Raw genomic sequence first — 15,197 nt, forward strand, 5'->3', positions numbered from 1 at the left:
TTAATTACTTAATTTTATATATATATATATATTCCTCATATTTTGGTGTTTTAATCAAACTTAATGGAATTAAACAAATATACCCTCCGGACATTTTTGACCACTACTGTATATAAGATTTGAAAGTGGTGATAAAGGGAAAGATTTTCATGTGACTTAAAGGGATAGTTCACCAGAAAATGAAAAAATTTTTATCATTTACTCACCCTCATGTTGTTCCAAACCTGTATGAGTTTCTTTCTTCTGTTAAACAAAAAAGAAGATATTTTAAAGAATGTCAGTAACTAGACAGTTGACGGCACCCATTGACTTCCATAGTATTTTTTTTTCCTACTATGGAAGTCAGTGGGTGCCATCAACTGTCTGGTTACCAACATTGTTCAAAATACCTTCTTTTGTGTTGAACAGAAGAAAGAAACTCATACAGGTTTGGAACAACTCAAGGGTGTGTAAATGATGACAAAAATTTCATTTTTGGGTGAACTATCCCTTTAAATTTCGGTTTGTTTATCACACATTACTTCAGAAGACTTAACATAGCATCATATGGACAACTTTTATGGTACTTCAATGGAGATTTTTAGCACTTTACGAGATTGAAAACCCACTTTTATCATGTTTTTATGTTCTTGCTCTGACAAAATGACAAAGTTAGGTTTACTTAATTTTATCTACCCTATCTATTTTCTAAATTTCTTTTATTGTGAACAATTTACCATTGCATAAGTTCCATTTGAATAAATGTCATAACTAGACCTTCTGGTGAAAAATACTTCTCTCTGGTGACATATTCAGGACTTCTCCAATTATTTGGTTCACTTAAACCCTGCAAGCTTCCATTCATCTGCCTCCACTTTTGAACTTAACGCCCATATCTCAAAATCTAATCAACAACCGATGCTTAGAACCAGGTCCCCACCCTTTTCTTTTACGATAATCCATTTCAATAGGATGTATCATTTAAAACGGTAGAAATTATCTCTTGCTACTTCCTTTTCATCACATCTCCTTTTGTGTTTTGGAAGAAAGGAAGTCAAATGGGTTTTGAATGATATGAGGGTGAGTAAATAATGAAAAAACTTTCATGTTTGTGTGAATTATCCTTTTAATTTATTGTTTGAACTGAAGTGGCACAATTATTTTACAGTGACACTGTCAGTAAGCATTTTGCAGTGGTTTGCTGCATTTTGCTGTAGTTGACATAGATAATGAGAATGAAACTGATAAACCAGCAAGATGTGCTCAGCACTAGCATCAAACCCCCAAGGCAACATCATCCTTGATCCTCACTAATCAGACAAAGAGGGAGCTGTCAGTGTCATTTCATATAAATTAAGAAACAAGGTTTACCTTGTCCTCTAGAAGCTGTAGCTAGAGAGGACAAAAAACACGGTCTTTAGAGCGGATTAATGGAAGCTGTTGAAGCGAAGTGGTTACATGTTTAATTGATGAAACAGCTCTGCTGACTCTGAAGACTTTAAGGGAAAGACAGACGGAGGGGACAAGGAGTTCAAAGCATGGTGAGAAAGAGATCGATAGTGAAAACAAACCACCAAAATAGGGAGAAACAAAAGAGGAAAGAGAGATGGTAGCTGAAGTGGCGGGCCTGTCTGTTTCCTAAAGAAATCATATAGTATTTGAACATTGTAGACGTTTTGTGGCAGCTGGGAATGCTGTCAAATCCAAAGCTTCTAGCAGAAATGTAGAGCACCAGAAAATGTAGGCACTTAGCGATGTTGAAAACCCTCTGACGTCTACAGCGGGTGTCAAGACTGTCGGTCAAAAAATAAATCATACAAACTCCACCGAATGCCAAATGATCCAAACGTTCTAGCAAAGGTGTCATGAAAACAAATCCCAACTCAAAACAGCAACAATATTACAACATAAAACTAGTGATGTATAGTCATTGGTAATATGTATAAAATGTACATATCTACAGTACAAATTACTGCAAAAACTATATATAAGTAGTTTAAGAGTGTATAGGGACACCAACTCAACTACATCATTTACAATGCTTCATAGGAGTGGACGGCCACTGTTGACCTCTATCGTACTGATGTTTATCACAGTTCTCCGATCAGCGGATCTTTCTTTTTAAAATTATGGCTATGCAGTTCTTCACATGGAATTTGGCGATTCAATTTGCTTATGCTGATTATGATAAAGTTGAAATACCACTGACTTGTGAATTCAATAGATGCATCTACCATTGATAACATCAAGGTAGTTTTGTACTGAAATCAATTTCACTATGTATAAAGCGATGGAATGACTGAAATATCTGGAATTGTCTAAAGTAAGTAAGGTCATAAGACTGACCAAAAATGGGATGGCATTTTTACATCAGATGGGATGATCAGCAGTCCTTGAACCACCAACTGTTATTTTACTCAGAAACTTGGCAAAAGGGTCTAAATCCAAAATAAAGGTGCAGCAGGCAGCCAGAAGGTTTGTGCACAAGGACCAAATTAACTTTAATTATGGCATTTGACAAAGGTCAAATTAAATGAGGAGAAGCATTGTGAAAATACATCTTAACAGAAATTAAATTTCTCAGAGGATGCCTGAGCCAGAAAAGCAGTCTGTAATTTGCTCTGTAATTTTTACTGAGGTTGTGTGAAGAAAAATACAGACGTGCTTGATTAAGTCATAAAGCATGTCTGCCAAATTTACATAACCCTGACTTGTTTTACACTGCACTTTACTGAAAAGACCAGGGGCCAGTTGCATAAACACAGCCATAATTTTAACACTGTCTTAAAGGGTTAGTTTACCCAAAAATGAAATTTCTGTCATTAATTACTCACTCTCATGTCGTTCCAAACCCGTAAGACCTTCGTTAAAATAGTCCATGTGACTGCAGTGGTTCAACCTTAATGTTATGAAGCGAGGAGAATACTTTTTATGCGCAAAAAAAAGAAAATAAAAACTTTATTCAACAATTTCTTCTCTTCCCTGTCAGTCTCCTATGCTGTTGACGTTGTAAACACAGTGCAGCGCTTCCGGGTTCTACATCAGAATGCCGACTCATTATTGGCCAGCTCCTGCGTCAGCATCACACACGTGTCATGGTGCTCACATGTACAGCGTCGACCAATACTGAGCCAGCGTTCTGACATAGAACCCGGAAGCGCTGCACTGTGTGTACAACGTCAACAGTGTAGGAGAAATTGGTTATGACGTTGCTGTCTATAGGGAGGTCAGAAAGCTCTCGGATTTCATAAAAAATATCTTAAGTTGTTTTCCGAAGATGAACGAAGGTCTTACGGGTGTGGAACGACATGAGGGTGAGTAATTAATGACAAAATTTGAGAACAACCCTTTGAGAACAAGTCTGTTTATCTACAGCAGTTACCCAAGGGATAATCAGTCTTAATTTTCAGATTCAAATAGATAGTTTTTTATGTAAATGTCTTTAAAAAGTTATGACTAGTCTTAAAGAAAAAAAAATTTGTAAGACTAGTTTTAGCAGTTTATGTAACCAGCTACAGCTTAAAATCAACATAAATCTCCATGCTGGTCAAAAATGGTTATTTTGGTGCTGGTCTAGCTGTTAGACTAGCTGACCAAACAAATCTTGCTTGTTTGATTAAAGTCCCCCTGGGGTGAAAATCAAGTTTTTAATGTTGTTTATATGACTATGTGGTATTTTTAACATGCTTTAAGACAAACCATGTGCAAATTCATAAGTCAACACCATTGCTTAGTATTTTCTCTTTAAAACTGCAGTAAACCAAAGACAGTCTCAAACCCGCGGTTTGAAATCGCTGGTGTTTCTGAAGTCACAAACTACCTTGTGAACAATCACGTCAACATGCCGGCGGGCTTTAGCATATCATTAACTGACCGCGCAAGGGAGTCTCAAAAGAAGGTTATCCCGGTATATTTTTCTGTTGATATGAAAAATCGGGTAGATTTAGCAATATGGCAGGTGTATGATGCATATTATGATGTTATGATGAACTATAAGCCTTTCTCCACTGACATTCTGAGTTGTTCAAAGCATTTCTAAGGATACTGATTGTTAGAAGGCAGCTGTCTGACTCGTGAATGTGAACATGGTTTGTGTAACATTAGCAATACATTATTAGCTGTTTGATAACATAGTCAAGCAAAACGCTTATCATATTACCGTTATGTGTCCAACCTTGTAAAAAGCGATGCCATTGTGCAGCGTTTTCCTCAGTAAGTTGACCGAGTGGATCTCTGAGCTTGTGCGAGTGAGTGGAGGCGGGGCTAATTATCATATTCATAGATCCGTGGATATTAAATAAGGCAAGGGTGTAGAGTTACATTCAAGCTATTTTAAGGCATTAAGAATTTTTTTCACAGGAAAAAACGTTTCAATTTGTAATTTGGGTGATCAAAGATGAGTTTTAAGGGATAAAATTATTGACTACAGGGGGACTTTAAGGAACCTGTTGGGAACCCCAGAACATGAAGTCTATAATGATGATGACCAAAATCAAAAACACCATATAGTTATGATTTTTTTTTTTCTGCAGGATGGTGCACCTGGAACAACCATGGTTTGCGGAGCAGGACCGTATCACACCACCAACAGTACTGGACATTTCACTGGCAGTGCACTGCCCCAGGCGCTGGCCCACTTCTCTTCTGCCAAACCAATTCTCTCGGTGGACTGGGTACTTATAATATACCTTCCAGTCCATAGTAACATAGAAAAATATTAATAATTCACTGTACACTTCATGTGCCTTAAAGAGGCTGTTTGGAAAAGGAGCAAGATCATCGTTTCTAGAGAGAAGAGGGAAAAGATCAAAATTTCTACTGTAATATATTAAAAGTAATAGTTTGACCAAAAGAAATGAAAATTCTGTCATCATTTATTCACCCTTATATCATTCCAAATCAGAATGTTTTTTTTTCTTTCATGGAACTGGAATTACTGATGGCTCATTTCAGGCAGAAACTTTTGGGAGGCAATAACTCCATTTATCGTGTATTTTGATTTTTTAAAACTTTGCAGATCTTTTACATTTACAAACAGCTATTTTACACACTACATGAAAGACAATATCCAAAAAAGCATAATAGAGGCACTTTAAGTCACTATTCATGGAACGTCTTTCCCTCCACCACAGCTCTCGTTTCACCTTTGTTTTTCCCACACATTTCCTTGTTCACGTGAAAAGCAGCAGAATTAACCTTCTTCTAAATATCTTGTTTGGTGTTCCACAGAAAAAAACAAGTCATTTGGGTTTGGAACGACATGAGGGTGAGTCAATGATGACAGAAAACAAGAACAAATTGGACATCAACTTATTCGGAAATGATGCACTCGCTTAGCAGACTGAGACTGGCAGCCTCCTTAGGATCGTCTTTCCGTGTGACATGCTCAAGGATACAGGCTGATACAACCTGCTCTGTTGTCATAGCGTTACCATGGCATCAGTTTGACAGCTGATGCACTCATGCTCCTGCTAATCCAATGCAGATCACAAATAGACCACACCACATCACAGATCACATTCATTTCCACATGCTGTCAGCCAAATTTTTAGCTGTCGTTTGATTACAGCAAACTGAGATACCAGTGCCAGTGTGTTTGCATTAATCTTTTCTGCCCATAATGTGTGTCCACTGTTATCACAACCTTCTTATATTTCTTTCATCTAGTTGTTCTTTTCTCTTGCCCTTTTTGTGGGTTTTACACTCTTGTCATTCCTGATTTCTGGGATTTTGTCCTTCTGTCTTTCTGCAGGCATCTCTCCAAGTGCCGTATAGGGAAACTGGGTTAGCATCATCCCTCTATCTCTCTCTACCCACCACCAGCTCTTCTTTTCTCTTCAGTTCTCATGCTTTATTCTCCTCTTTAAACTCAACGTGAAATCTAATTTGACCCCATTTATTTTCCTAAAGCATCTTTTTAGTCCCATTGTGGATTATTCATCAGTGCACATTACTGCGAGGAAAAACAAATGTTAGTCTTTGTAATCATTCATCAAAATGTAATAACGCTCTTCCTCTGAAATGCCTTTCCTTGGTGATGCAGGTCTAAAATACAGAGTGCTATCTGTTAGCATTCCCATCTCAATGGAAGTTGCTAGGTTGGTGCAGGACAACCTGGAAGTACACGATTTGAAATTTGCCAAATTCTGGGCACAGATCTGCAGCCAATTTTTACTTTGCAGCTGCAGAAAATGACATCATGACAACACTGATTGGCTGATGGCACCACAAGACTGCACACAAACCCTTATTTAGTGACTATCCTGACCTGTGACATCAAAGGCAGTCCTTCAAAACAAACAGGGTACTGGTAAAATATATGCATTAATATAATAAAATATTTAAATATTAAAAAACCCTCTTAGCTGATGTCACCTACCCTTTTATTTTTCAACCACTCACCTCCAACCACCTGACTCCTTTCTGGTAACGCCCACTTTTCACAACCCAATCATTTCCCATTCAAAATAAAAGTCCTGTTTTTTCTTACTCAGTATCCATTCTCACTCTGAAACACTGATAGTGATGTCAGGTATGAGATATTTAGAAGTATCAGTATTAAAAAAAAAAAAAAAAAAAAAAAAAAAAAATATATATATATATATATATATATATATATACATATATATATATTGTTGATTAATATACATTACCGTTCAAAAGTTTACGGTCGATACAATTATTTTAATGTTTTAAAATACGTCTCTTTTGCTCACCAAGGCTGCATTTATTTGACCAAAAATACAGTAAAAAAAGTAATGTTAGGAAATATTATTACAATTTAAAACAACTGTTTTCTATTTTAATACTTATTAAATTTTAATTTATTCATGTGATGGCAAAGCTACATTTTCAACATCATTACACAGTCTTAAGTGTCACATGATCCTTCAGAAATCATTCTAATACGCTTGGTTATTTCTTTTGTATTCTTTCGTATTTAAAGATATTTTGATGAGTAGAAAGTTGAAATAAAAGTATTTACTGTCACTTTTGATCAATGTAATGTGTATTTCCTGAAGAAAAGTATTAATTTCTTTAAAACAACATTTTACAAAACCCAAACTTTCAAATGGTAATGTAACTATTAATTTCTTTATTTTAATCGATTGAACTTTATTTTCCATCAATGTGGAAATTTTCCTTTGGCGTCTCATAAGACACAAAATTTCTACACATTTAAGACAATATGCAGTAAAGACAATAATCAAAAAATTGCAACTAATTAATTTTGCAATTTTATTAAGCTTCTTATTTTGATGCACATTTACAGTTTCAATTAGCTTTTTCTCTTTATAAACATTTCCTTTTTTTTTTTTTTTTTGTTAATGATTTTTGCTGTTAATTTTAGTTGTTATTCTCTAATAATTTTGGTTTGATGAGTACCTCTTTTCTATTGTAAACTCACTTTCTATTTTCACTGGTTTACAGTGAACACTTCCTGCTTTCTTGCTACCTAGCAACCTTGTAGAATCGCTATCTGCCAAGCTTTTCATGTGAAGGTCACAGCAGTGTACGATGCTTGGTTTGAGCTGTGCGCTGAAGTCCTGACACAATTCAGGTGAAAGGGCCTTCATTTTCTCCATTTTTCACATTTCCATCCACAAACAGTCCTGCTTCTCTCTTTACTCTAGTACATCTCTCTCTCCATGCCCACATGACCAACTCCCAGTGTTCCCGAGGCTGAGTAGGAGTGTTAAACAAAAGCTGATGCCTTAATCTAAGGCTTACTAAGATTAGGCTGTGGATTGTCTCCACAGAGAGAGGTTAAACACATCCGCAGGGCATTGCTGTACACTTACAAGAGCTGAGTGCGGATGACACGGATCTCAATAAGAATATCATCTTTATGTGTGTGTGTGTCTCTTCCTCCATTCCTCTTTTTACACCCTATTCTCCATCAGTATGTTTTCCCATTTCTCTGCCTTGCTTAAACACTTATTAGAGCGGTAAGTAAAGTGGATAATTTCAGGATTGATGCTGCTCCATTAAAACTCATCTCATATGTGTTTCTAAACAATAATCGTAATTTGAACTCTAAAACACTGTAAAAATGCTAAGGTAAAAACCTGTTAATTGGTTATCAGTAAGTTGCCTAACTGTATTGGGTGAAATACTGTAATAAATCTAATAGGATGTGTCATAATTTACAATGAAAAAAGAAAAGTAAATTGACATTCCAAGAATTCTCTATATGTGACATCTCATATATTACAGTTTTTCACTGAAATAACTGTTTCTTCTTTGCTTTTTCTTATCAGTTATGGACAATCAGGTTTTATGTTGTCAGATTAATGTTTATTCCATTATTTGAGTCTTTTTTTATTTGTGTGCATGACACTGTGTGCACCTTCTATATATGAGTATTATCTCTGCTCATGAAAAAGCTACTCACATTACATCAGTTAATAAAAAAGTAAACATTTACTGTAAATTTAAAAGGGACCTATATTAAGGCCCTTTTTTACAAGATGTAATATAAGTCTCAGGTGTCCCCTGAATGTGTTTCAGCTCAAAATACCCCACAGATCTTTTATTATACCATGTTGTAAAAGCCCATTTTTGAGTGGAAGAAAAAACATGCTGTTTTCATGCATGTGTATTTAAATGCAAATGAGCTGTTGCTCCCCACCCTGCTTTCCAGAAGAGGAAAAACTCTGCCAAAAACTAACAAAACATCGATTCTGATTATCATCTCTATCATGGTCACGCTCACGTGACATTGCAGTTCTTTATCATCATGAAAGCTTATTATATGAATGTGTTTTAAAGCCATATCAGTCTAAACTTCACACACATCTGAAGCGCACGCACAGAAAGCTGGCTGTCAGACGGAACATTAAACTAAGTTCTCTTTTACGTGTTATTATGCTTAAACTGTCAAATACACACAAGTTAATGTCAAAAACACACAAAGTTCACATAAACTCAGTCAGCTATGTCTGTGAACGTAAATAGCAAATAAATAAATCACATGTGTATATTAGATCTGTGTATTAAAGTGAAAGCAGTGTAATATACAGTACCTACTGCTGTAAATGCTGCTAATATGAATCAAACAACAATAGAAAAGCAGAAGATCACTCACTGCTCTTGACTGAATAACTTAGTAGCTTTAATAAGAATAGATTTCTTTCTTGAATGCTTCTGTTAAAAGCTCTGGCATGGAGATAAACACGACTGTGTACAGATCACTCAGGGCGGGGTCTATGCTAATAGGGCATACCTTGACAAAGGTTACTAGCCGAAACATTGGTTAATAAATAGCCTATGCTTAAGTGAGTGTACACTTGTTTTCTTCTTCAATTAGGCTATAGTTTTTTCCTTCAAATTGCACCTCTACAGGTGTGCGTTTACTTTGCCTCACTTGCTCTAATAGGGCACAGTGCGTCAGCAGTTGTGGGCGGGGCCTAAGCATTTGTGATGTCACAAAAGCTACAATCTGCAAATGGCTTGTTCTGAGACACTGCTTATGACTTATGGGGATTAAAAAAGAGGAGTGGGTGGATTTTTACCATTATAAAAAAAACACCATGTAAAAGTGAATTTTGCAAGTTAAATCCGTGAAATGAACATTTTTGCTACTGTATTTTATAACCAGAGTTGCTGTTTTTTTCTTTTTCTTTTTCTTTTCCAGTGTATGGTGAGAACATCGACCTCTCTAACAATAATACAGCAATTAGTATCTGCCCTCGAATTTGAGTGGCCGATCGGTACCGGGAAATTTCACTGTTTGTATGACTCCAATTGTCTGTGTTCCCAGCATTCTTCACTCTCTCTCTCTCCACTATCATGTGAGCATCCCCAGACAAACAGAATGAGGTCACAGAAACACACTTATGGCAAACCCGCATTACTGGCATATAGGAGCACACAGTCCCCAAACATCCATCATGAAAACAGAATTGTGACATCAGCAAGCTGCAGCTTCTCACTGGATGACGCTGTACATCTCTGCTGGGCCAGAGCTCGCTTCAGATCAAAGGCACAGACTGTACCAGAGCTGCCATATTTACCAGAAAATCCGACTGCCAAAAACTCAGAGAGCAGCATGAATAATTTAAGGTGTATTTGTTAGCATTTGTAGACTTCATTAAAGCACCATTAATGGAACAGTGTCACTATTTACTCACCCTCATGTTGCTCCAAACCTGCATGATGTTACTGGTTCCATGGAACACAGAGAATGATTTTTTTCCATTCAATGACAAAGAGGTGATCTGATTTTAAGTGGTTGTTTACTAGCCCACAACGACAAGCCATGCGATCTGAGGTTTCAGTCATGTCCGTAGCACAAACAGTGTGGTATGAGTTATGCGCTAAGGGTTAGCTAATGCTTAGGGTCAAATCACTAACCCTATATGAGCAATAATAAAAATAACAGTGATGCATTTACCTGTATCAACAAACACTATTGACAGAAATTATTTTTTAATTGAAGAAATGGGAAAGCTGCCAAAGGAGGTTTACAGTATATATACTATTCTTTGAAATAATGCTTTGAAATCATTTCAACCCCGGCTTGTTGGAAAAATGTACCTGTGGTGACATTTCAGCAAAATGATATTGCTTCTTACATGTTTCACAACATTTTCAAAGTGAAATGTCCAGTGAGTTGTGCTAAAAGCGTGTTCAGTTTTAACCAAAACAGATAAACGTGCTGGGGGAAGTTACTTTTAAAAGTAATGCATTACAATATTGCGTTACTCTCAAAAAAAAAAATATTGTAAGTAATGCATTGCGTTACTTTTTCCTCATCTGGGCTGGGCTTGCTTGTTTGTTTTTTAATAACAACAAAAAAAGTTATATTTTTTGGCAAATGTAAAGGCCCTTTCACATCAAAAATTAAATGAATAAGCCTCAGGCGGAAGGAAATGCAAATTCATGCCTGTACAGTAGAGGGCGCAGCTCAAACAAACCGTTCAGCTGTGCTGCCATTCTGGATTAAAGAAGGATAGGACGCAGGAGAAAGTTCAACAATCTTTAGCAATAAAAACATAAAAATGACACAAAAACATGATGTTTATCTAAAGGTCAGCAGCAAAGACAATAAAGTGAGATTAAATACATAAAGTATATTTGTGTAATTTGTGTAGTAACTTGCGTTACTTATTTGAAAAAGTAACTCAGATATTTCGTTGTAAATTTAAAAGTAATGCATTACTTTACTACTTACTTGAAAAAGGTAATCTGATTACATAACTCACCTTACTTGTAATGCATTACCCCCAACACTGAACGTGAATCTGGCAATGTTTCATTACTTTGGTTATTGTACAGCATTGTATAGCAGCAGTTCAGAAATGACCTTCCTCCTGACAAGATAAAAATGCAACCATGCTATTTTAGCTTCCTTCTGTAAGTCTTTGAGCTGTTTATGTCTTTTAGTCTTTGGGTTCTTTTTATTTCTCTGTTAATTGTCTACTACAAAGGTGAACATTCAAGGAAGACTTGGAATATAATGTCGTTAAACTAATTGATTGTGAATTTTAGTCATATTCTGAGCTTGTCAGCCCTTCACTCTTATTGCAAGGAAAAGACCAGCCTGGACATTCTGACAAATAACTGTTTTTGTGTTTACCAAAAGAAAGCAAGTCATATTGGTTTGGAATAACATGAACAAATGTTGACAAAATTTTAATTTTTAGTGAACTCTTCCTTTTAAGGAATTTAAGGCATGAAAATTACTCCCCCCTGTTAAAGAGAAGACAGTTTTTGTTCCAATTGACTTCCATTGTATTTTTTGTACATTCAGTGGAAATCAATGGAAATCAAACCTCTTTGGATCCACATGAGGGTGAGTAAATGACAATTTTCATTTTTAGGTGGACTATCCCTTTAAACTCGCTATACTGAAAAGGAACTGACCCCAATCCAGAACTCAGTGGCACTCCTCTCATTAGGGAACACAAACGTCGATGACTGCTGAGAATTAGAGGGCCACTTGACATCTTCAGATGTGGAGAGGCAGCATGTCTCAATAATTAAGCCCTTCAGCGGGGTTCAAACACGTGTTTACAGCGGGAAAATCTGCCTTGTTTAAGGCGCTAGAACTGACGGGAGAGTTTTTTCATTTCACTATCACCGTTTCCAGATTCAACTCTCAGCAAAAGACAGAAAGCTCTAACCGCCCACACACACTCCAAGAACCCACATATTCATACACGTGCACACTGATACATGCATGCACGCATACAGGGCGCAGATGCAAATGCTCACTATCCTCAAGACAAAGAGATAAGGGCAATTACTCACAAAGAGAGCATGCTCTCTCTCTCACACACTCACACACACACGTTGCATTTCCATGTTTTATGGGGACTTTCCATAGACATAATGATTTTTATACTGTACAAACGAAATTATTCTATACTGTAACCTTAACCCTACCCCTTCTGTATAATTTATAAGCTGATTTCCTCATGGAGACAAAACCCTAATCCTACAAACCGTATATTCTATCACCTAACCCTAACCACCACAGAAAAATTTGAGCAATTTTACATTTTCAAAAAATATAATTCTATATGATTTATAAGCTGTTTTCCTCATGGGGACCAAAAATGTCCCCACAAGGACAAAAGACATAATCACTAAAATAATTTCTTACTGTTTTCAGAGTTCACATTCACACACACAGACACACATGGCAAGAAAAACACACAGCTTTGCCGAAATTAAACCTCAGGTGACTCTCAGCATGCACAGGGAGCCTCAGGTGTCCCTGTGCACACTGCTGTCATCTCCATGTGAAGGAAGAAAAGAGCTTTTTTCCACCTTCTGCTCTCATTTGCACAGATGAGGAACGTGTATGTGTGTGTGTGCAGTGTGTGTATAAATACTCAAAAGTGAAGAAAGCGCCTCTGATGTTTGATGTTGTGGTATCTCACCATCTGTTTCTGTGATGTTGGGTGAGAGACAGACATTAATTCACCCTTCCTCTGATAATGAATCATTTGACACCACTGGGAAATCTGTATTTTTCCTGGCTAGCTGAATCGAGACTCTTGTGTTGACCTCATCTAGCTTCCTTTCATTACACTGCACCACACTGTAGATATCTGACCTTGTTAATGTCACTTTTGTTTGGTCTGACCTAAATAATAATGACATGACATCTCAACCCTGACATCCAACCAAGAGGCCCAAAGCATGCTCTACGTAAGTACATGGACTACCATTTAAAGGTTTGAGGTCCATTAGATCTTTTAAATAGAAATACTCACTTTTATTCAGCAAGGATGCATTACATATATCAAAAGTGACAGTAAAAACTTTAATACATTGTTACAAAAAATTCTATTTCATATATCTGTTGTTCTTTTCCTGTTCATCAAAGAATCCTGAAAGAAAAAATTATCAGTTTTCACAAGAATATTAAGTAGTGCTGTTTTTAACAATGATGATAAGAAATGTTTCATGAGCAGCAAATCAGCATATTAGAATGATTTCTGAAGGATCATGTGACACTGAAGACTGGAGTAATGATGCTGAAAATCCAGCTTTGCATCACAGGAATAAATTACATTTTAAAATATATTAAAATAGAAAATTATTTTAAATTGTAATAATATTTTATAACATTACTATTTTTTACTGTATTTGTGATCAAATAAATGCAGCCTTTGTGAGCAAAAGTGACAATGCAGTCACATTAGCAAAATTTTGTAGGGAAAAAGGTCCATTATCAAGTGTAAAGATGCATCAAGAACTGCTCACACAGAAGTCACTTTCAAACCAAGCCGCTTTCCGTTGGTCAACATGCCAAATTTGTATGACCAACTTGAAACCAATGCGGAACATTTCACCCTAAAGGGAAATTCCTGATCACATGGATTCCAATTGAAAAGACTGGATTTCGTCTGCAAAACTCACTGAACAACAGTAAATGTAAGCAATATAGGCTCTGTTGGATTTACCCTTTTTTAACCTGATGAAAAAAAGCTTAAACCAGTTCAGACCATTCCAAAATGGTCTCAACTAGTTTTAGATGAATAATTCTGGTCTGTAACTGACACAAGAAGCTGTTTTTTTGCAGGTAAACCAGCCTGACCGGTGTGACCATGGAAGATGACCAACCAAAACCAGCATGAAAGTGCCCAAAACAAGCTAAATGCAGCTTCTTAAATCAGCTGAACCAGTTAGGATAGTCTGGGGTGATTTTATTATTTTTAAATCTTAGGTAAATCATTTACTTTAACCAACGCAATAAATTATAATTCCCATTTATATCACAATTGTTTCTCTTACATTGCAATTAGATTAAAAAGCAATTGAACTCAATAGATTCTATACGCATATTTTATAGCTACTGTACTTACTGTACTTACAGACACAATGACAGTTGCCTCATTATGTATATTTATGTTTCTCCTAAGAATTTTTTTTCCATTTTCATTATTTAGATTGTTGCAAACAAAGTTGAAGTTAGTGAAATATCCAATGCATAAGATCACGTTGAGACACTCACATTCACACAGTCATTAACGATCCCACATGCAGACACACTGACGCACACACACGTGTGGCACCTCAGAGAAGTGTGAGTTTATGAATGGCAGTAAAACTCTTACGGTGACAGTGGGGATGGCGGTGACCAACGAATACACCAGCACCGGGGGAGCTTTGCTGTCATCTTCAGGTCCTGGATACGGCTTGGAGAAGGATTTATCGAAGCAGAAGAATCCTTGAACGTGCACCGGGAATGTGTCCGTATACTCAAAGTAGTATGCCAGGAGAACCGTTCCTGCCATGATCACCAGCTGGAAATAGAACATGATTCCAGTTTAGAATAGAAAATCCTTTCTAATACGTGGATGGTGGGGTTCTGGAATAAAACACAAGCTGCAGTCGGAATCTTCGGCTGAGTGAAGGAATAAGAAGAAGAAAAACTGACAATTCTCCCCCGTGAGAGAAGTGACAGAAGATTTTGTGGTGTGAATGAGTGAAGGCAGCATGAAAGGATACTAAGAGAATGGCTAGAATCCCTTCAGCTGTGCCTATCTATAGAAATAAAAAAGAGCCATGGAAGACACAAATAAAGAGAGGCATTTTATGGAAAAGGAAATAAGCAGATGAGAATGATCAAGGAAGAGAAGAAAAATAGGGGAGGAGGAAAAGAGATGGCAATGTTATAGAGAGAGAAAGAGAGGGAGGATGACTGGAGATGGTAGAGAGAGAGAGAGAGAGAGAGAGAGAGAGAGAGAGGAAGGGGGGCG

The 15,197-nt window shown here is 36.7% G+C and overlaps 1 protein-coding gene across 10 annotated transcripts in view; it reads right to left on the reverse strand.

The window, feature by feature from the left end:
• The window catches only part of plppr2b (phospholipid phosphatase related 2b), a 52,965-nt gene that overhangs the window by 11,728 nt on the left and 26,040 nt on the right, over positions 1 to 15,197 (reverse strand). For 8 of the 10 annotated variants that reach the window (XM_051898029.1, XM_051898024.1, XM_051898023.1 and 5 more), the window contains one exon: positions 14,553 to 14,741. In XM_051898029.1, the coding sequence (XP_051753989.1) occupies positions 14,553 to 14,741 (189 nt within the window). Of the gene's footprint in view, positions 1 to 14,552; positions 15,151 to 15,197 lie in introns of those variants that run through there. The other 2 variants (XM_051898032.1, XM_051898033.1) reach the window with 2 other exon arrangements.

Source organism: Ctenopharyngodon idella, chromosome 6 (genome assembly GCF_019924925.1).
Source record: "Ctenopharyngodon idella isolate HZGC_01 chromosome 6, HZGC01, whole genome shotgun sequence".
NCBI lineage: Eukaryota > Metazoa > Chordata > Actinopteri > Cypriniformes > Xenocyprididae > Ctenopharyngodon > Ctenopharyngodon idella.